This window comes from Indicator indicator, chromosome 30 (assembly GCF_027791375.1).
Source record: "Indicator indicator isolate 239-I01 chromosome 30, UM_Iind_1.1, whole genome shotgun sequence".
Taxonomy (NCBI): Eukaryota; Metazoa; Chordata; class Aves; order Piciformes; family Indicatoridae; genus Indicator; species Indicator indicator.
This window is the reverse complement of record NC_072039.1, coordinates 63,786-87,132: the sequence shown is the minus strand read 5'-3', so window position 1 is coordinate 87,132 and position 23,347 is coordinate 63,786. Positions and strand designations below refer to the sequence as shown.

At 41.0% G+C, this 23,347-nt stretch overlaps 1 protein-coding gene across 4 annotated transcripts; it reads left to right on the top strand.

Annotated features, from left to right (window-relative positions):
- Window positions 1-3,729: 3,729 nt before the first annotated feature.
- On the top strand, window positions 3,730-21,739 carry LOC128976948 (carbonic anhydrase 4-like). 4 transcript variants are annotated; one of them, XM_054394365.1, is made up of 8 exons: window positions 3,730-4,174; window positions 13,269-13,322; window positions 13,808-13,978; window positions 16,728-16,885; window positions 17,061-17,153; window positions 17,471-17,534; window positions 18,009-18,172; window positions 19,050-21,739. In XM_054394365.1, the coding sequence occupies exons 1-8, from the start codon at window positions 4,117-4,119 to the stop codon at window positions 19,239-19,241; spliced, it is 954 nt and encodes a 317-aa protein (XP_054250340.1). In that variant the 5' UTR covers window positions 3,730-4,116; the 3' UTR covers window positions 19,242-21,739. The 4 variants fall into 4 exon arrangements, with proteins under 4 accessions (XP_054250340.1, XP_054250342.1, XP_054250339.1 ...); XM_054394367.1 differs by lacking the exon at window positions 3,730-4,174 and adding an exon at window positions 18,349-18,413 and having other exon boundaries at window positions 8,423-13,322; window positions 19,050-19,063; XM_054394364.1 differs by lacking the exon at window positions 3,730-4,174 and having other exon boundaries at window positions 8,423-13,322.
- Window positions 21,740-23,347: the final 1,608 nt, after the last annotated feature.

The following is a 23,347-nucleotide window of genomic DNA, read 5'->3' as shown; positions in this document are numbered from 1 at the left end:
CCACCAGGAACAGAAAGTGAAGACAATTGTGAGGCTTAAATGTCCCAACTGCTGTTTAGCATTCTGTTAGCTGCAAGCCACAAAATAATGGCAAGGAGAGCTTGTTGCAGGAACACCATCGTATTGCCTGTCTGCACAGAGCTTCAGCACTTCTCTGAGATGCCAGAACTGTTCATCTTTGAGGAACTTATATTGTGCTGGCTAAAGGGAGACAGACATTGATAAATAACTGTTCTATATGAAGAAGCCAGAATGTGTCTTATCCCTTAGAACATGGAATGGTCCTCATAAGACCTCATCTTCCTTCTGAATTAAAGCACAGGACTCTTGTTACACAAAAGCAACAGTCAGAGATGTGTCAGAAAAGCAGGCAAAGCCACTGGACAGGCTGTAAACACCCAGAGCTAAATATACAGCTCAGGGGCACACATCCTTCAGAACACATCTTCATAATTCTGGGAAATTTTGACTGCTGGGGCTTCATCACTCACCAGGAGAAGAGTGCTCATCCGCTCAAAGTGCTTTACATAAGTACTGGGGAAAGGAGAGAAGTTCATCTTTACTAGTGATGGCATCACATAATACAGGATCTAATCCTTGGGTACAGTCTAAAATAGAAAATAGTTAATGCAGTAGAGCTGAGGAGAAGGCAAATAAAGAGCCATTGAAGATGCTTCTAATGATTCCATGGGAATGACCTTGTAGTGGAGTGAAGTTTCCAGTCAGAGAGAATCACAGCCAGACCACATTATCACATTAAAGACGAAGGCTTACTGTTTCTGACTAACAGCTATGAAATTGCACACTTCCTGTTCAGTGGTGAGGGAACTCTAATGAAGAAAATGACAACACAAATAAGTGAAGAGGGCTTACTGTGTTCTCTCAATCTGAAGGGTGCATTTCCCAATCACTCAGGCACTAATCATGAAATTCATCTGTTTTAAGTCTCTTGGATGTGCTTCCCTCTCCTGCTGCAGGACCAGTTCCTCTCAGATCAGATCATCTGTGAACCAGACTTGGATTCAAGTCAGTCTCATACTCAAAAGCCTTAGATCTTCCTTCTAAGAGCAACAACTCAGCCTCCCAGCACAGAGAGTTGTGCCACCACCTCGACTTTGACAGGGGCTCTTACATGTTTGTACCATAAGCCAGACCCAGCCTGCTCCATCCCTTCCTGCCTGTGCTGCTGGGACATGAAGAGTCTGCAGCCATTCAGCTGGGAGGTTTAGAACAGCTCTGGACTTCCTCTTGTGAGCACATGGCAGGATCATTTTGCTCAGACACATGCAGGCTTCATTAGGCATCACGTCAGTCCCACAGACCTTCCCATGATGCCCTTTTGGTAGCAGCAGGCTCATGTCAGATCTCACGGATGTCACAAACCGGGTGGGGGAACATCTCCAAAATCTTTGCTGCTGTGGCTTTCTAGGACACAAAATAAGTGTGTTTTTCATGGGGTTTGATATTCACTCCTGTTCTTATCTATCCTGCAGCTATGGACATGTCTGGTATTATTATGTCAGGAAAAGCATAGCCTTGAGTTCAGTGATCTGCAGTGGACTCCCTACTTGACTTTGTCTCTAATCTTCCCTGACCAAGATCCTCACACTTTCAATGTCCAAAGGCCTTTATATAAAACCCAGCTGCAGTGTAACTCCTTTCAAAAACATCCCTAGCTGCAAAAATGCCATTGAGAACCGATAGCCCAGCACCTGTCTGCTAGGTTTCTTTAGAAAATACTCTGGCCATCCTATGATGTCTGCCCTGCTTATTTAGGTTGCAGACTTTACAAGCAGAGGGAATGTCTTTCTATGAGTGTGCCTTCACTTTCTGGCACAAAGGAAGATTTAATTAATGTGACTGTAGTGCAATGTATTACCACTTTCGTACTGACAGGCTGGAAGGTCTACAAAATGGAGAGGGGAAGGGAGGGCAAGGAAGGGAAAGGGAGGGGAAGATAGGAAAAAACCCTGAAGAGTCCTAGATTTCAAGACCAACATTTCTAACCCTCAGATTTTTTAGTCCTATCCAGAGGGGTTTTAGCAGGCTTTCAGACAACTAAATGCAAACAGGAGAGGAAAAAAAAAATCATCAAAGAGCTTTGGTTCAACTCCCCATTCCTAGAAGAGGAGAAAAGCCCAAGAGTAAAATGTCTTGCAGCTTCCCTTGAAGGCTGACACTACCTGACACCATCACATTCACACCCTCATTTCTCCCTACGTGCTCAGCATGCACCTTGCTTAGATAGCTCCACCAAGACTGCCTGGCTAGGAAGTTGAAAAACGCAACAAATTCCTTCATTGTTCTTGTCGCTGCAGTAACTATTTATTTTAGCACCATGTGCTAGGCAAATCATCCTCTGTTCATGCTTTAATATACCTGATCCAGGATGGAAAAAAACACTACCCAGCAAATCTTCATTGTTGGAATGTTATTTATATCCATCCTTTTTATGAATAAAAGACCTGCTCATAAGTCAGCTGTCAGATTTCCCATGGTTACAAAAGGTCCTGAATCTGTGTGGTCCTACTACTAAGAGCAGAACAGCCATACTCTTCACCTGGGAGCCCACAGCTTCCAGTAAAAGCAAGAAGCGCTTTTTTGGCTCCAGTTTTAATTCAGCCCTTGCTTGCACAGCACAGCCAGCAAAATGCCACTTTACTCTGTCCACCCCTTCATGGAGGAGCACTGGGTCAAGCATCCTGTCCTTTTTGCACCCAGAGCAGCATGCATTAACTGGAGCAGGATAGATTTAGGTTGGCCATCAGGAGGAAGTTCTTCACAATGAGAGTGGTGAGACACTGCAACAGGCTGCCCAGGCATGTGGTGGAACCTGGAGGCATTCAAGATGAGACCTGATGTGGCCCTGGGCATCATGCTTTAGTTGAAGGTGTCCCTGCTCACTCCAGAGAGCTTGGACAATATGACCTTCGAGGATCCCTTCCAACTGATGCATTCTGTGATTCTGTTCTATGATTCTATGTGGGCTGCATCCCCACATACAGGCAAGGGGAGGGGGGAGCTGCTCTCATTCTTCTGTTGTCCTCAGCTGTATCAAAATCCAACTCCAAATGAAAAGATGAAAACGTGAAAATGACAGATGAAGAAATATCAGAATATAGAGATGCAATGTCTCGCTGATAGAGGCTATAGAGGAAAAAGAAGTAGTGCCACTGCTCTGTACACACCTTTGTTTGGTGAGCATAAATCCTGAATTGCCACTGAATCAGATACATACAAGTAAAGCATTCAGACAGGAAAGCAAAGGGGATAGAAAAAGAAATAAATCTGCCTTAATTGTACTACTGTACCAGAAAGAGAAAAGTTAAGGAAAAGTATTATTTAATTAAAAACAAAACAAAACAACCCTCCTCTCCCCTCCTCCCCCAAAAACCCAAAGGACAAAAACAAAACAAAACAAAACAAAACAAAAAACAATCAAGAGAACAACAACAAGAAGAAACAATCTAGAAGGTATGCTTTCAGGGAAGTCACTAAGTGCAAAAGCAGATGCAGGGAAGGTATTGGTGTGCCACCTAACAAACATTTCCTGTACTGCACACAGCAGTCCCATTTTCCAGGCTCACACATCTACTTCAGTCCTGAGCAGCTGTTTGGAGGGCTATAGGGCAGGGATGGGGGCGGGGTGTATGTGTGTGTGTGAGGGAGATGGGGTTTTTGTTTACTTCGTTGGGGTTTTTTGAAACAAAGCATGAACCTTAACACAGACATTAATTGAATGTCATGTGAGGTGTCAGGGCTAAAAGAAAAACAAACCACAACAAAACAAGCTGCCAGTAAATACGAACGGAGCATTTTAGTAATAGGCTGCTAAAGGAGCATAGATTGCGCAGTGCCAGTTCTCGAGGATGGGCTGCTTGCTCAGTGATAGAAGCCTTGTTCCTTTTGTCTTTCATCTTGGATAAATGAATAAATTTAAGCAAATCAGGAGTAGGGTAAAGCTGAAGAAGTTACAAAGGGGAGGAGTTCACCTTCCTGGCTATGGCTTTCAGGTCTGTCCAGGACTCCAGTATAAAACTGAGAGCAGAAATATGATCAGACACTAAGAAGTCTAATCAGTTCTGGTTTCAACATTAAGCCTATTTAAAATAGATAATGGAATTGCTGTTCCTTGTTCTGTTCTCTCTGCACATTCTCAAGACAGAGACAGTAGGTAAGTCTTGTCTGCTCTTTCTAACCCCGTATACCAAGGTTATTCTCATTTCTGATTGTTTCTACAGTACAGACTTTAATTCTTCTATGAGACTATTGACAAATGTTTTATTTCTTTCTCTGCCTTTTACAATTTGTTGTAAAATATCAGGTACAGACTTTTCTCATGAATGAATGAGTGGTGGGGTTGTTTAGAGGGTTTTCCACCTTTAGAGATTCTAGTTGCTTCCTCCTCCAAGAAAAATCAATGAGGTTTGACTTGATCTTTGTAGTTAATTATACATATCAGTCAAAAAAAAAAGTCAAAACAATTTCTTTATTTGTAAACTTCTTAAACCTTCAGATACCTTGTTTTAGTTTTCTCCTCACATTACTTTGCTGTTTTGCCTATAAGATGAAATTCTTGTGGTTGCCTCCTGAGAGTTAAAAACCCCAATCTGTCTTTGCTGCATTATCCCAGCAGCTCCATCTATTTTTGCACTCTGGGCATTGTGTACATAAGCACACTATGCAGTCATGAGGAGTAGATTAAATAGCGATCTATAATTAGTTTTGAAAAATGCAGAAAGTATTTTTATGCTTCTATTAGATCAGCAAGCCTATAACATTGACTAAATCACCTTCTCTATCTACATATTAGCACAGAGGCTCAAAATTAAAGATAAACATTGCAGTCCTTAATAGTAATGAAGGGTCTGTTGTTTGACCTAAAATAGACTAGACTGCATTAAGGGGGGGGGAGGGGGGGAAGGGACACAATTTTATCAGAGGTATCGGAGGGAAGCATTGCACCAATGGCCCATTAAAGGGACATGGGTTTAAAGCTGATCAAGATTCAGTTGCCAGACTTCAAGTAACAGAGGTTCTGGGATGCTTGGAAAATGCCTTAAGGAGTGCAGCCTGGGCTTTGGGGAAATGGAGGGGATTTCCGTCATTTTAATTCTCTCTTCTTAATTCAGTAGCTTCCCTTTCCCCTGATGGTTCAGGTACCTTGCCTCTTCCTTTGTATTTTCAGCTATTCTCTCTCCAGAGGTGATACATGTGGTACAGGTAAACACAAAGAACCTTTGCTCTTCCAAAGTCTACAGTTAATGTTTGCTTGACATTTATTAATGACTCATTAATACTTTGCTAAATTTACTGATCTATCATTAAGGGATTTATTGCAGAATCTTGAAAGACTATTTAGGAAACCCCTTATGAGCTCTAGCAGATGGAAGTAAGACAGGGAATGCATACAATATCTTTTTGTTATATTTTTGTTACCTTTTTTTCCCAGTGATTATTATTTTCACTTTCTTCTCTGAGTGCAAACTAAACAGACTTTAACACACAAAAAACCCCCAGCTCTCTTCCCCATCTTCTTTTCCAAACCTTTTCCTGAGGTAGAAGCTTCAGAGGATACATGATGATAGTTAAGCTTCAGAGGATACATGATGATAGTTAAAGGCTAAATATTTAAAGTAACTTCAACTTTTGAGAATGAGCCAAAATTATTTTCACAATTATATTTGAAAGGTATCTTTGTAAGGAAAATAGGCATTGAATTTCTATCTTACACTTTTCAGTGCTACATTGAGTGCTCTCCATGTATCAGCTCATTTAACACACCTCCATCAGGGCTGTTTCTCTAATCTGACCAGCCTCATCATTTACCACACACACAGCCAATAGAACTGATTGCTAATCTTTCATGTTGCTTTCAGCCTTGGCCTGTCTTAATATCTTTTAAATATCTTTTTAAATATAGTTTTAAATATCTCTCTTAATATGTTTTAAAATTCTTACTAGTAGTCCTCAGAGGGCTTTATAAAGAAACAAACTTCATTACCTCCACTCTACAAAAGGGAAACTGAGGCACACTGGTGCAGCCACCTTTCCAGAGATCAGCCAGCACCGGGAAGCCAACAATTGCAGAGGGCACTAATGTACGTCCAACTTCGTGGTGGGGTTGCTGCAAGGGTCACGGAAACCAGTTTTCTTTAGGAGGAATTGAGTGAATCCCAGCATGTTTAAACCTTTTCATCACAGACCAAGACTCAGCCACGAGAAGACGTTCTCCCACAGTTCATGCTCTCCTGCTCCGAAAAACTGATGCATGATAAAACATGATTCCTCTAATTTTCTATATTTCTACTTACATACTTTAAACTTAGCATAAAACTTTTAACATAAAATTAATGTAACCCTGCTGACACTGATTTTGTCACCATTAATTCTCAGTCTGATGTTTCCTTAGGGCCATTCAAATACAAAGTATACCTGGTGTCTCTATAAGCAATATTAAAAAAGATGTAACTTCTTCCATTTCAAGTTCTCATAGCATAGACTGCACATATATTAATAGTTGTATTTCAAATCCCTTTTAGGGTTGGCAAAACTAAAATGGTGATGCATTTAGATACACTCTGAGGTGAAAAGTTGTATTTTCAATTGTTTAAGAAAGGGGAATAATAGATGCAAACTTTTGATCTCAATTTATGATCTTTATCAGGATAATTGCTTAGGAGTTCCTTCTCTTTTTTTCCTTGAAATCATTCAAGCTAATAAAATAGATGTAACAGCTTCTCTGGGTCTGCCTCCCATCATCCATAGGTATCAGCATATGTTGTCCTTGTCGGACCCACTGTATGCCAGAAGGAACGTTAGCTCAAGTTAGTCAGGTTGCAGAGTATGCAGTGAGAGCAGGAGATATCCTTGCACTCTGCCCTCTCTTCTTCATACAGCTGCAGAAACTGCACGCTCAGGCAGCAGAGGATTCTCTACCTTCATCATCTCTGCTAAACCAGGAGCAGCACTTTAGCACTTGATAGCTTTGAGACTCTGAAATTGTTTTACTAATAAGCTTTTGCTTTAAATGTGAATCCTACAGTTATATTTTATCAAATGAAGTCTTTAAGAGGGACTGTGGTGATGAACAGTTCAGCCATTCTCATATTTGGCTGCCACCTGGAGGGGTTTATAGCTGAGAGAGGAATGGGCACAGGCTGCTTGACTGTGGTACCTAAGGATGCAAATCCTGTAATCTCAGAGTACACTTAGTTCCTTCCATACTTTATGATAAAGGCACAAATTGCAAAGGCATTGCAACGTTTTCATTCTCACTCTCTCTTTGACACTAAAATTCAACAAAAGCCAGAAAAGCCCTTGTGGAAGAGCAGCAGGTGAGACCAGTGGAAGCAGAGAGCAGCTTTCAGTCAGATCTAACAGCCTATTTTATGTGTAGGCCAGAGGAACAAGTCCAGCAGGCAAAGACACAGCATTTTGTATTACTGGATGACTCCAGAAAGGCAGCTACAAGACAGGGTTAGAGCCATATATGGACTAAACTTTGGAATGATTTTAGGTTTGTACATTTCTGTAGCCTGCAGTTGCGGCACTGAGATATATCTGCATTGAACAAATGGATAAAATTGGGTCAGACCAGAAATGTCTTGATTATTGGTTATGTTCAGGAATTTGTGCTGTGCAGACACATCTTGCTGTAACCTACATTCACCTGTAGACCCTGAGTTCCTCCTAAATTATTGCACATGGAAGTGTTAGAACATCATCTCTGCTGTCTCCATTACACATGAATCCAAGAGCTGTCCCTTGTACTCACGCATGACTTCAGAGCTGCTGAAGGGTGATTGCACATAGCATGTAGTGATGAAAGACTCAGAACACAGGTGAAGTGACTCAGGCTTTGGTTTGTGCAGTGCCTCAGGCAGAATATATTTACATGATAGGCATTGAGGTTCTTGAGCAGAGAGATTTTTTACTGGGCTAAGGTATCCAAGGGCATCAAAACTCCAAGATACAAAATCATTGTTCACTAGTTTGCAGCCTGCTGATGGTGAGATTCAATGAGTGGGCAGATTGCCATGTACACAGTGGACCCAATCACGTTATTAACGCTCCACTTAAGGCTCAGCCTCATGAGCATGAGTACAATGCACTGTCATCAACTTGTTTTCAACATTTTTCACTCTTTAGCTGACCTCATGCAGAACTGCAGTGTTCTGCATCACCTTACCCTCCTCCAGTACCCAAACCAGGGTGCTTCCCTGCTGCTCTTCACTTCAGTTCAGAGAGAAGGAAAGGAGTCAGGTAGAGGCCTTACATAGGAACCATACACAGGTGACAGGTGACATCTCCTAAGCATCACTCCTCTTCCTCTTATAGAGGTATCAAGTGTAAGAATTGGACTATCCCCTGTAAGCTACAAATTGCACACTTGTGATACTTGAGAAAACTGGAGGCATGATTTCTCCTAGCTCTTACATTTAGATCATTCCATTTAGACTGGAAGCAGAAAAGCATTTTCAGAGACTGGAAACAGAAAAGCATTTTCAGAGACAGGCACCACTGTGGAACATCTTCCTCTTAGCTGTCCAAATGACCACACAACCCTTTAGGTCTTTAAGGCACGCTGCAAGGGTCGCTTATCCAGGTAGCTGTCTGTCTCCACACCTGTTTGTGGCATTGCAGGAGAAGTTTTGTTATGTTGCAGAATAAATCTAATGGCCTGTTACTAGATTTTTACTCCCATTTCTAGCCATAGGATCAGTCATCACAAACCCAGCACAAAGGACTACAAAAGGACAGTAAAGCTACAAAGGAATTTGTTTGAACTATATTTTATATATACTTGCAAAAAGGATTTCTGGGTTTTATTTGACAATGCCTCTGTTGTAAACAAAGGAAAGCAAAATTTCCTACAGAATCAAATCACCTTAGCCCTGGATACTCATTTTTTGTTGAAGGCCAGATTCCTTCTTTGATAGAGCACAGTTATGAGGACACATATATATGACAGAGGCTACAACAGTATCACAGTTCACAGCTAAAACCACTTTTTGTCACCCTCTGACACAGAGGAAGTAATTTGTTGCAAGTGTTTATAAGGCACATCTAGAATACTGCAAGAAAAGTTGTAACAGATTTTAGGGATGGTTCTGGATGACAGAGCAGTAATGAGAACTATGACATTCAGGACAGCCTGGGCTCTCTGGCTGCAAGCAGTGTAGTGGAAGCACCATCAGCTGTGTGTCTCAGAAAATAGCCAACTGTCAGCCAGGACATGGCTGAAAGGTGACACAAGAGCTAAAGGGACAAAGGAGTCACTCAGGAAAAGGGAGAGAAGGGATTTCAGCTAAAAAGCAATAGAGGATATTCTTGCTGTCTCAGTACTTCAGGCTAAGAGGTCATTCACACTTCAAGAGATTAAATATAGTTAATAGAAAGAGCTGACTGTCAACATAGAAAATTAATTAAAAGGGCACTTTTCAGCAAGCTGAATATCAAATGCTCACAGCACTGAGTCAGAGGAGATGTGGGCTTCTAGCAGCAGCTCAGCAGGTCCAAATAGGGCAGTAAGCAGGGATCAAGTAGGACAAAGTAGATTTAGGAACTTTGATGGAACTCAGGCAATCTGACCATGGTCCAAAGAGCTTAAGGGTCTTTTCCTAGATCACACAATAGCACACAGGCAAACTGCTGAGACACTGGCTTCCAGCCAGAAGCACTGTTCTCCATCCAGCTGCAAAAGTGGATGGAAGAGGGAGTTCTTAATTGAAGGAATTTTTTGCTTCAAGTTTCCAAGCTGGGCTCGATGGCAAAACCAAGTGAAAACACTTAGAATACAATAAAAACAATACGTAATTGTATTGTTTTCCAGCTATTCTGGTGCCAAGAAACAGCTTTGGTCAGGAAACCAGTTGTAAATTTGACAAGGAAAAGGCAGAGATAAATAGCACTGCTTACTTGCCAAGAGAGACTCCCTAAATTTAACTGTCTTGAACTTTGTGAAGGAAGAGGAGGCCTCCAGCCCAGTTCAGCCCTACTTTAAATTAAACCCCAGTAAGGTCAAGGTGACACCACTTAGATCAAGAATCCTTAATACAATGTAAGAGGCAGATATATTTGATAATGTAAAATTCTAAGTCCAGGTGTATGTGGATTAGATGACTTCCCATGATGACAGCAATGCAAAGGTCTCTATTTAATGCCAATTAGCAAGGAGCTTTTGGAAATCCTGGCTGATAGCTAAGACTGTCCTGAGCTCAGTGTAGACGAATACTCATGGCTTAACTCACATGTACCAGCCAGGTATGGGAGAAAGCCTCCAGGGCATCTCGTATCACAGCAGGGGTTTCAGCACTGCAAATACAAAGCAAACCAACCAAAACTCGTGACAAGACCAGAGGGCATGGCCTGAAGCTGCACCAGGGGAAGTTTAGGTTGGATGTTAGGAAGCACTTCCTCATGGAGAGGACTGGAATGGACTGCCCAGAGAGGTGGTGAAGTCGCCATCCCTGGAGGTGTTTAAGGAAATATTGGATGTGGCATGGTCTGTTTGATGTGGTGGTGTTAGGTCATAGGCTGGGCTTGATGACCTCAGAGGTCTATTCCCACCTGAATAATTTTATGATTCTGCAAAAACAACAACACCCCCCACCCCCAACTTTCTAATGCATTTTCCTGGGTAATAAACAACAGGAAAGAGAATGGAGGAGCTGAGGTTTGATGGGAAGAGCAGTGAGGTGCGAGGACTGAAGGAGAGGATCTGTTACCATCCAAGAAAGGGGCTTCAGAGAAAGAGAGAGAAAATGGTGGAAAGGTGAAGGACATGTTGTCAAGAGATGGTACAAAGGATAGATCAGGCAAGAACAGGAATTACAGATTATGAGGCAACTATTTAAATGTTAACACTAGGGAGGACAAAGAATTGTTTAGGGTGGTTCAGTGATATTCCTAGGAGTGGTGGGATGCAGATAAGCAAGTGGAAAATGTAAGCTATTAAACAGGAAGCATTTCCTGACAGTGAAGGCTAATAGACTGTGGAGAAGTCTTCTGAGGGAAGTGCCAGGAGCCACTCAAACAATTAAAACTAGGCCAGACAACATACCTTAGGGTATAATCACAGACAACTGACTGGATGTGACAAGTCTCTTTCCTTCTTACTTCAGAAATTAACCCATAAACCAGGGGGTAAAAAAGACCATTGCAAATGCAAGGTCCCTATAAGGTAGGGAGGCATCACACCTGAGTCAAATAAAATCCAAATGCTAATTTTCTTTGTAGGTGACACAGATTATGGCAGCCTGGTTCCTCCTCAGCAGTATCTACACACAAGACTCTCTAATGCTACATTACTGCCAACCAAAACAAAAAAAAAATCAAACCTAAATCATGATAACCATTAATTCATTGTTTGCTCAGGCATTCTGCAGTGTTTAATTACCTCACTGATTGAGGTTTAACAGCTTTAAGGAACTTTTTCTTAAGAATGGCTGAGTATATATCCTGCTCTGCTTCACGGATACCTTCAGCTTTCTAAGCCACAACTGCGATAAGCACATGATAGAAAAACACTAATTTTTTGTTAGCTTGTAGACATGAGGAATTCTGCAGAAAGCTTACAAAAGTACAAGCTGGTTACTTGACACACATTGCATGCAATAGAAGAAGGGAAGAATGCTCATGAGTGCTTGAAGCAGGGCAGCAGAAGCCACCTGAGGAATGGATTTTTAAATTTAATTTTATTTAACTTTTGAGCTTTTAAACTTATTCTGCCCAGCATCTTGATGTGCAGGCTGAAAGATTTTTAGTATGCTCCTGTGTCAATCTGCTAAGATGTGATTGAAACCCACAAGCTTCTTAGAGAGAACCTGCCAAACGTTGGCTGGTAAAAAGGCAGTGGTTGCTTTTTTTGGGAAGGGCTGGACTCAGGCAATGGAAGGCTCCATAACCCACTTCTATTTGACTCCTCTGGTACAGAGATACTGTATCAGGCCTACTGGCAATATTACTTGGTGATATTTACCTTGCCTCAGTGTTTCCTGTGGTTGTCCTTGATTTTCCATGGTTCTATGGCCGTGGTCTAAAAGCTCCACAACCTTGCACAGAATGAACAATGAACTTGATGGATTTAGTCCTAATTGTGAATCATATTGACTGTAAAATTTGATTTGCTTTATGGTAATGCTTTGATGTCTAAGTCACGGTCACACTCCCATTGTGCAAGGCACTATACAAACCCGGAACAGCAGACCTTGTTCCAAGAATTTACAGTAAACAGATCAGAATACATAAACAGAGTTTGATATTTCACCTGACAACTCTCCTTTCTGGTTTAACTGCCATCCCAAAGAGATTTCACGTCAAATTTTTGCAGGTAACTCTCCTCTCGTGATGCATAAATGCTACCACCCTTAAACAGCTCTGTCCAGGTTATTCCTGCAGTGCAATAATTTTTCTCATGACACATAACTTGCAAAGAAAGACCATTCCCCATCACAGGTTGCTGGTGCAGCAGCTGTTACAGCAAATACTGACCCCTGGGCTAGATAAGTTGACAAAAGTGTGTCTGCAGTCACACATACATACAGACACTAACACATACGAATCATATCATAGAATGGGTTGGGTTGGAAGGGACTTTAAAGGTCATTCAGTTCCAACTCCCCTGCCATGGGCAGGGCCACCTCCACCAGCCCAGGTGGCTCAAGGCCTCATCCAACCTGGCTCTGAACACCTCCAGGGAAGGGACATCCACAGCCTCCCTGGGCAACCTGTTCCAGTGTTTCACCACCTTCACTCTAAAGAACATCTTTCTAATCGTCAGTCTAAATCTCCCCTCCTCAAACTTCAATCCATTCCCTCTCATCCTGTCATAACCAAGCACTTTGAAGACAGGTTTACCCAGTATTCACAAGGCATTCATTTACTGAAACACCCATGAAGGCATTTGGTGACAATCTGTGCTTAGAACTTCTGGTTCTGGTGTATCCCAGTGGAGATGAGAAGTCACTCCTACTGCTGGAGGGCTGGCCAATGTCTTCGGTACACTTAAGAAATGAAACATTTTGCTCTAACAATATTGGACAGACAAAAATATCAAACTGACAAAACAGTGTCGCCAGCTATCACTTTGAGGATCACAGACTGCAGCTCCATTCCCTATCTGCTGTCTCAGGGGCTAATTTGTACATCTTTTCATTAACCTAATTTTGAATATATGAATTCTTTAGGGGTTTGTGTTGGTTTGGGAGTTTTTGTTTGTGTTTTTGTTTGGTTGGTTTGGTTTGTTTGTTTGTTTTTTTTTTCAGTTGGAGGCCATTGGTGCTATCAGTCACAGAAGTATCAACAGCCAGACTGCGAAGGTACTGCTAAATAATTTATTTTTCCCATCACATTAGTGTTTGGATTCTTTATAGAATATAGAAGGGTCTCTTTATAGAAACAGAATCATAGAAGTTATAGAATCATAGATCCATTTTGGTTGGAGAGATCTTTAAGATCATCAAGTCTAACCATTAACTCAGCATTGCCAGGTCACCACTAAACCATGTCCCTCAGCACCATGTTAATCAACCTCAGTGCTAGCTCTCTTTCTATTTTACAGCCACATGCATGTGCATATTTTCCTGTTAAGCGTAAGAGAACATTCTTGACACAGTAATAGTTTTTAAACTACAAAAAATTTAGATGCTAAGAAAAGTTTCTGTATTAAATTACAATATCCAAAGATGTTTTCTTCAAAAGTAGCTCCAGTTTCTCAAGGAAGAATATATTGGTTTTGGATGGTTTTGCTTTATCAAGGATTTGAAGTCTATAGGAAAAACTGGTTTTCTTCATCCTTAAATAGAGCCTCGACAATGGTATCAAGTAGATACTGCCTGCAAAGGAAAGAAACAGTCACCTATCAACATTGTCACCAAAAATGTTATTTATGACAAGAACCTTAAGCCACTGAATTTTGAAGGATATGATGTGAAGGGGTCTTCAAAATGGAACATAGAAAATAATGGACACACAGGCAAGTACTATCAAATGATTCCTATTATTACGGGATTTACTTGGGCCTTCACTTGGAACCTTCCATTTGCTTCTTCCAGGTCCTAGGCAAAGTGTTAGCTATCACTATTGCTGCTTAATAACAAGGAAGCAAAAATAGGATAGCACCCCTATAGCTCAGAGGTGAAGCTTTCAGAAGCCCTTCTGCACCAGGGTTTTCTGGGAACTTGATGGAAATCACCAGGTTTTTGGATTCTGGACACAGTTGTTGAGCATCTCAGTGGAAACTGGTTCTGTGCATGTGCAGAAGCAATTTGAGATGCCTAGGGAACCTCTAATCAACCAACCACCTCAGTGTGTATGAGTGTGTTACTAGTTCATTAAACAATGAGCTGAAATTTCAGATTTTAACTCATTTTCTCTGATGGTTTTTTTTGGGGTTTGGTTTGGTTTTCTCTTTTGTTTGTTTGTTTATTTTGTGGGGATGTTTGGGGCAGTTTGTTTGGGTTTACTCCCATATCTATAGGTATTCTTAAAATGTCAGCTGGTTTGTTTTAAACTGCCAAATCATTAAACTGGAAAGCTGCAAATGGCAGATATTTTCCTAATTTTAAAAGGAAGCTGGGAAGGTGGGCAGTTGGGTGGAATTTTAGAGCCAGAGATCCTAGTTTAAACCATCAGTATTTTGGAAAATCATAAGGAAAAGCCATGTTCTGACTTCTCATTGGTATATGCTGATGACTTTCCCAATACAGACTGATATTCTAGAATCTTCATATTACAGTCACTAGAAATATCTTTCACACAAAAATTAATATTCATAAGGACTGGTCAGAACTTAAATATTTCTCAGCCATGCAAAAGTATTAGGTTTTCAATCTGGGCTTTAAAATGTCTTCTGAGAGCAACCAATTCCTGTGTTAGAGTGAGTGCAACACTGGAACTGTTACTGTGTAAATTACAGCTGCAATCTGAAAGCTTTACATGAGATTAGACTATCATTACATTCAGTGATCACAGTCTCACAGTGTATCAGAGGTTGGAAGGGTCCTCAAGAGATCATCAGGTCCAACCCCCCTCTGCCAGAGCAGGATGACTTAGGGTAGTCTGCACAGGAACACATCCAGGTGGCTTTTCAAAGTTGCAAGAGAATGAGACTCCACAACCCCCCTGGGCAGCCTGTTCCAGAGCTCTGTCACCCTCATGGTACAGAAGTTTCTCCTCATGTTGAGGTGAAATCTTCTATGTTCTCGTTTGAATCCACTGTTCCTTGTCTTATCACTGTGAACCACCCAAAAGAGCCTGGCCCCCTCCACTTGACACCCACCCCTCACATATTGATAGACATTGATCAGATCCCTTCTCAGCCTTCCCTTCTCAAGACTAAATAGCCCCAGGGATCTCAGTCTCTCTTCATAGGGGAGATGCTCAAGTTCCCTAAGCATCCTTGTGGCTCTCCATTGGATTCTCTCCAGAAGGTCTCTGTCTCTCTTGAACTGGGAAGCCCAAAACTGGACACAGTATTGCAGGTGTGGTCTCACAAGGGCAGAGTAGAGAGGTGATGTGCAGATAACAAAGGCCAATGTCCCAAAGGTCCTACAATCAAAACAAAGCCAACAAAGATATATTACTCTTCCACTTACAGGTAAAAAAAAAAAAACAAACAACAACCAAACAAAGTAACTACATGACTCACAAAAGCTTCCAGTTCATTTGGAATTCAGAACAGAAATGAAATCTCTGGGGCTTCAATTCAGTTGAAAACAATCTTTCCTATGGAAAGAAAAGTGTGGTGCTTAATGCAGAAATCTTGTAGAGCTGGAAAATACATCCCAAATGTCTCCAGCACAGGAAGTGGCAGTGATTTATAGCCAGAAAAAATGTCTCCTGAGAAAAGTCTGGTTTGCTGTTAGCAGCAGATCAAGCATTACATTAAAGGGATAAAAAACTTAGGTGCTTAGGCTTAACTTGCAACACTAAAATAAAACAGATCTTCTTTAAGCCCTGTCAGAAATAATTGTTACAGTGCAGACAATAGGAGATAAAAACACTTAAAACCCAAATAAACTGTGGTCAAGCTTACTTTTAAGAATACTTTGATGGTGGGTGTTCTCCTAGATAAAAAAAATGAAGGAATACTTCTGAAAGGAATAAGTAGCCTTGACTCCTGGAGTTATAATGGCAGTGAAAAAATCACTACAAATCACCTCAGTGCAATCAAGGAGAGAGTCTATTACCCTCTTTCGTACAAAATGCAATTAAATGATGACATTCCAAAGGATATATCAATGGCTGCCATAAAAAAATCCTTTCCTCAGAACAGTCCAAAGTACATCTTTGTCCTTTTCCTCCACTTTACAGATGGAAAAAAATACCACCCAATTTATTGTATTAATGCAGCTGAAGTAATGGGTACTTCAGCTCTTCATCAAGTGAGGCTCTGCACAAATCATTCAAGTTCATTGAGCAAATCCTAGGCAGATGTGGGAGCAGAACCTCCAGGAGCTGTGCCATGGAGGGATGCCTAAATGCTGTTGTGTATTATGGGAAGGGGGCAGTGATATTGCTCCCTTTTATCTCACATGAATCTCAGCTAACATTTTGCAAGGGTTCAGCTCCTGCAACACTCAGTATGAAAAGCCAAGCCAGAACTTCAGGATCCATTTAATCTCATTTGAATCTCCAGAATGTGCGTCTCTCTGCTCTCACATGCTATTAATGTATAATCTTATTTATTTTTGTTTTTAAAACAACTTATTTGTTTTCCCCAGTTAAAGTAGCATTAAGCATATTCCCTAAAATTGGAGGAGGAGGTCTGAGAAGGAAATACAAGGCAGTAGAATTTCATTTGCACTGGGGAATAGAAGGTGTGCCACAATACCTTCCCGGGTCAGAGCACAGCATAGATGGAGAAAAACAAGCCATGGAGGTAGGTGACACTGTTTACAGATAATGGCTTTTCCTTGAGAACTCTGCTTTTTAATATCCTGTTGTGGTAAATGATTGGCTAGTTCTCCTATGAGACCCCCCAACAGTGGAATGATGAACTGAGGAACTGTAGAGGAAGTTGAACAAATAATTTGCCTTGGCTATTGTGTTTACAGCTTCATATCGTCCACATAAGAGAAGATGTTTCAGATGTAACAGAAGCAAAGCAACATGCAGATGGTGTGGCTGTGTTAGCATTCTTTATAAAGGTAGGTAGTCAAATTTTGATTGCCCATCTCAAATCTACCAGCAATTTGGCTGAGTAATCCATGATGATATTTATTACAGCACCTCAAAACCTAAGACTTCATATTTTCTGCAGCCTCTCAGTGCCAACACTTAGTTCCTTTACCAATTTCTTGAAATTGGTAAAGGAACAATGTTGCTAATGGCTAAAAATAGCAAAAAGAATTCCTTGCTATTCTCTTTTAGCTTTGTGGTTCTTTTCCATTTAATTCACATTTAATTTAAAGCAAGCATTTGTTGAGAGATGAGTGATTTGGAATAAAAAAAAATTTCATTTCAGATTGAAGAAGAAAACAAAAACTACACAACTCTAATAAAGGAATTGGAGAAAATCAAATACAAAGGTATGAAATTTGTGTTGGTCAAAACACATCATATATTTATTTGAAGTATATACAGTCCTAGGTAGTTCATGGTCCAATCCTGCTCTAATTACAGTAGAGAAAACCAAAAGACAAAGGTTATTTTGTCAAGCACTTGGGATATCACAGGTGGGACAAAATTTAGTTCTCCATATTTGCAGTAATGAAACCATCCAGAACCTGAATGACTATCCCTGCATTTGCAGGAGGAAGCACAGTGAGAAGAAAAATCAGAGAGAGTAACACAAGAGGTGTATGTAACTTGTGGTCTGCAGGATCCAAGGCTGGCAGTCAGGGATTTCACAAGCAGCCCAGTGTGGCTGCCCTGGGTAGTGTGGGACGTGTATGGGGCTGGGGCTTCACAAAGCCACAAGCAGCAGACACCCCTGGAGACAAATGTGGGCAATGCTTGCAGCCGCACTTGTTACAAGCAGTATTTGCACATGGTTTGTCTAGGGGAAACAGCACAGATGGAGCCTTTGCCATTGAGCTCTCTTCTCCCACCCGAGGAAGAGCTTAGAAGGTACTATCGGTATGAGGGCTCCCTCACCACTCCTGACTGCTATGAGGGTGTCACCTGGACAGTGTTTGAGAAGCCAGTTGAACTCAGTATTGCTCAGGTGAGTCACAGAGGGACAGCCTGGAAGGGCTGCTTACAGTTACTTAACACAGACTTGTTAGATGCTGTGTTCCTGTGACACCTGGCATTAGCCTAAACACAGTCCTGTGTGCCAGGGATTTGTAGCTCAGCTTTTCAGCAGCAGCACTTCCACAGCTGTCATCTGCTCACTGCCAGGTTTCACTGATTTTCTCCTAACGTCGTGTCAAGATACCAAAACAGAATACTTCAAAATGCAAGCTGTGAGTCTGTCAGCATCATCTTTAAGCAACATATTTTTGTCCTGCCGAGAGGAACAAGAGACTGGATCATGATTGTTCAGCTGACAGAGCACACAAAAACTTCAGAAGTCCTGGAATCGGCTCTCAGTGATACCACTAGCCAGCACATCCTGGCTGAGAGCCAGCATCTGAGTCCCTTTTCCTGCAATGTACCCATATAATCACTTCAGTCCCAGGAGAATGCTCAGCCACACACAGTCAGCAGAGCACAGTACACAAGATTACGCATCTGCTTGCTCTGGGATGGTGTTAGAAACACGAAGCAAAACCAGAAATCCTCATCCTCTTGCTTTGAGTCTCTGTGATGTGTTGGACAAGGGCAGGTGTGTGTGCATCACAAGGACTGGTGTAACAAGATCCATGAGCTGAACAAAACATTTGGCTCACACAGAAAGGAAGTCCTCGTGATTTCCAAGGCTCAAAGAAGTCATCTGTTGGTGACTTCTGGCAGTAGCCTCCCATCACATTGTTTCCTGCAAGATTTAATGCATCCATAGAGCTCAAAACCAGAGTAAGGCACTGAATATTGATAATATAATTTCCAGTGTTTCATGGAAAAAAGAATTTTAACAATGTGCTTTTCATCTGTGTCTGCAGATCTCTCAGTTTTCAACACTCCACTTTGATGGGAAGAACTCAACTCTCATGGCTGAAAATTTCCGACCTATTCAGTTTCTGAACAAGCGCAAGGTGTACTGGTCCAGTGCCAGCAGCACCCTCCTGCCTCCTGCTAAGGTTGTAATGCTGGTCCTGATGCTTGCATGCATCCTGGTTTCTCTTTTCCAGTGAACTCTTCTTGACTCATTCAAGGTTCTGAGCTTTTTGTAGTTTTTTTCTTGGTCAGTTTAGTTTTGTTCTAATTTTATTGCTGTTAGTTTTTTTTATCAAGTACTCTAACTCATGAATCATATTTGAACACCTTGTCCTCCTCCACACACTAACTAAAAAATTCTGTTGCTGCTCTTACATAAAATGAACTCCATTACACTAAATCACAGAATTTGAAGGAACTGTAAAATAAAGCTATGAAGATTGAAATTTAAAAAACCCCACACCACTTGCAGAAAACGTTAGGATGGATTATCTGCAAGCCTGTAGTTTAACATAACACTGGAGAGACACTTCACCAGTTCTACACAGTTTTAACACAATACTGGAAGGACACTTCACAAGTTCTACAAAGAACCTTCAAGTGGAATCTGTTCCTAAGTGCCTATGAAGGGTTTTGTTTGGAGCGTATTTACATTCAACACTGCAAACCAGGAAGATGGTAACATGGAGCAATTCTTATCATCCCTACCTTGTCCTATACAAGGGTACAACAGAGAACAAGATAAAAAATGCTCACACAGAATGAGTAAACTCTGGGTTGTCCTTTTTAGAGAAGGATATGTGCCAAGTTTCATCTGTGCCAAATTTCATCTGTACTTGCCGGTTTTCCTGAGCACATCGAGCGATATGTTGATCCCAGACCTGCCAGTCTCAACGTGGAGAGCAGAAGTTCAACTGACAGGCAATTGTGAGGAGGTGACCACTGCTGCACGGTGGGCAGAGTGGCCCAGACCTGTGGAGCCAGTGGCTATTTATTGAGACATAGGTGAATGTCACAGTTCCACTTTTCCATCTCGTTAAGCCCACTGATTTATCTTTATTTGAACAGGTGTCTTTCTTCCCAGTTGCCTTCCCATCCATTTCTGAAAGGCAATACTTTATTATTTTTTACTTCCATCCATTTCTCACATGGTTTGGAGGTACAACATCTCTTATCACCTCCAGGGCCTCACAGGCATGAAGGCCATCTACACATTTCATTATTATTCCCTTTTTGGGTTCCCTCAGTACTAACACAATTTCCTCCCCTTCTTCCATCATAATATCTAAAATTAAATTTTAGATAAGGATGCTGGATTCCTTTCATCTAATGTACTGATTCTGGATTTTGGGTTTTTCTGTTAAGCCTATTTATGCATCCCAGGATAGAATCTTACTCCGGGTCACTCATCGATCTGATGTGCTAGAAAGAAAAAGGGAAGCTCAGCCCTATGTACCAGTTGCATATCCATGGAAGTTCTGTCTTTGGAAGGCTACATTTGAAGAATGTGTCTTTGGTGATCCTTTACAATTTTCATCTGCTTAATAAAATGGGACAGCTCAAGAAATGGCTTTCTCTAATATCACATTTTAGAAGTTTAAAATGTCAATTTGAACATTTCAGTGTGAATGTTCCATGTGTCGTAATCCCGTGTCCCTTGTCCTGTCTGTCCTCCCCCCGCCTTTTTTTAAATAATATGTCTGCAATATTCACATATGGTTAAGATTCATAGCTTTTCCAAGGAGGCTGTGATTTGAACTGATTTCCTCAGATCTTACCCCACTACTCAAAATTTTTGGAAATGGCATTTCCAGTTCTCTGTCTGAAGATATACACAACAGCCTTCTTTGGCTAATGCCGTATAACAACTTACAACTTCTTCATCCACACTGAAATTGGATTTCATATTAGTAGATTTGTAGGCTTTTTTCCTTAGAGCAATGTTTGCAGAGATAACTTCATGCTATAGCTACATGGCCGCTTCCAGGAAAATCGTGGCCCTGACATTAACCACAACTCACCAAAGGAGAGAAAGCTGGGAGTAAAATTATTTTAATATTTAACAATCAATAGTATCAGGTTCAAAAAACCAAACCAAACCAAACCACCACATGGGAAAGAAAATACACCTTCTTAAGTTTAGAGAAATGATTGACACTCTTAAGTGTATTTTTAGCTAATGGAAAAACTTTTGAGAAGCAAACATAAATGAAAGATTAAAATTGACAGAGACCTATGCTTTCATTGCCTTGAGTTTTTATTTCTTTTGTCCTTGCTGAAGGGGAATCCACACATCACTCATTCAGAAAAGGAATGTGACTTTTCCCCCTCCTTTCTTTTCAGCATTTAGGGGTGGGTTTGCTTTTGGTGGCAACCTTGAGATGTTTCTGATATGTCAGCAGGCTTCTGGAGAATTTACTTCACATGAGTCATCTGGCTATTATCCTAAGGATGACTGGAAGAAACTATGGAGGATATGGGTCAACTGTCCTTATTGCTAATAATAAATGGTAGGGGCAGTTTTTCACTAGGCTATGCCTCAGCTTACAATGTAGATAGAGAGGAGCACTTAGAGCAATTAGTTACAATGTAGGAGGATCCTCTTTATTATGAAATATATTAAAACTAAGGTGAAAAATGCAGAAAACATGGGTAGTCCTCTGTAAGTATCCTTCTGCACAAGCCTCAGCATTAATAAAATCTGAATAGCCAAATATGACCATTTCTGCTGAGTGAGTCTGAGTTTTATACCACTGAGGAAATGGAAATGCTACAATCTGCATCTGTGTCAGTGATTTGGTTCAATTTGTTCTTGGTCAGAGACACATCTTTACAACCAGGCAGACACAATCTGTTCTGGTGCAAGATGTGACAATTACAGGGCGAGTATTTATGTGGTGAATAAATATAAATCTACAGCAAAAGCTATTCTATTGAAAAAGCAGTAAAAGACGGGAAGGCTCGAAGTGGGCTGTTTGTCTTTTTTTTGTGAGTATGGTTATGGGAAAGCAATTTGCTGTTCCATGGGTAGCCTCAGGCACTGATTTTCAAGAATTGTGTCTACTCTACATTTGGCATAAAACTTCTTATAATGTGAAGACACTGGGAAACAGCAGTCACTTCTGAAGAATTAATAGCCAAGCCATAATAACACAGGAAAGGGGGGAGGAGGTGCGGGGGACACAGGACACCAGATGTATTTAGAAACACCCAGAAAGAACAGTCTTTTCCCATGTACAGGAAAGTTAAAACAGAACTTTGCTAATATGTTTCCCATATGTTGGAACCAGGGTTGAAGGCTGCTTAGCTTCTCTGACTTAAAACTGGAGTACAATAGAAAACAAGCAACACTTGAAACTAAAATTGTCTATAGATGTATGTTTCAGGTTTAAACCAAAACAGTCAAGGAGGGGCTTTGTCAGCTTGAATCCAGTCACAGGTAGGCTAGTATTTGGGTTGCAGAAAAACAGAGATATGAGCTGATCATATTCAAGAGTGCAAAGACCAAAATATTTTTGGAAATTATCAGAGTTTGGATGTAGCTTTGCTTGTGAGTCCTCTGTCCTTTGGAAGCAGCTGGGATCTCATCAGCCTTCAGTAGGTCCTCCCCATGTCTAAAAGTATATCAAGCTGAGAATACATGGTGTTCTGTAATGAACCTAAATGCAATACTTCTCCAGTTTTGGATCAGACCTTGATTTGCATGCAAGACTTCAGAGGTCTGGGAGGTGAAGGAACACATCTGTTATATGAACATAAGCCCAGGTCCACTCTTATCTCAATATCCTGACAATCGGTGGGAGATCAGCGAGGGGAGACAAGAGGACCAGGCACAAAAAGATCCCTAATACAATATGCTTTCAGCAAAATATTTTCTCAGGAAGCAGAAAGAGACAAGGAAATTTAGCTATTACTCACAAGGAATATATTTACATTATTCACAAAGAATTTAAGCAAGCTTGCCAGCTTCATTTTATGGTCAGGTCCTCCTGCTGACTAACACAGGCTCAAAATACACTTTTCTACTGGTTTTGAAGTTTAACAAACATGTTAGTACAGGTGTAATGTCAACCATCTCTGATCTGGAACCAGTGGAGGCCCATAGCCTAGTGCTGCACCTTGCACAGGAGATAGTACTCCATCACAAAAAATTATGATTGGACTTTATGATCTTAACAGTCTTTTCTAACCTAAACGATTATATAAATGATTCCATGAAAAATTATTACAGTTGGAAGTGTGAGGGTCTTTTCAGTAGAGTTAAAATGGACTTGGTGATTTCCTTTCACTAAGCACTACAAAT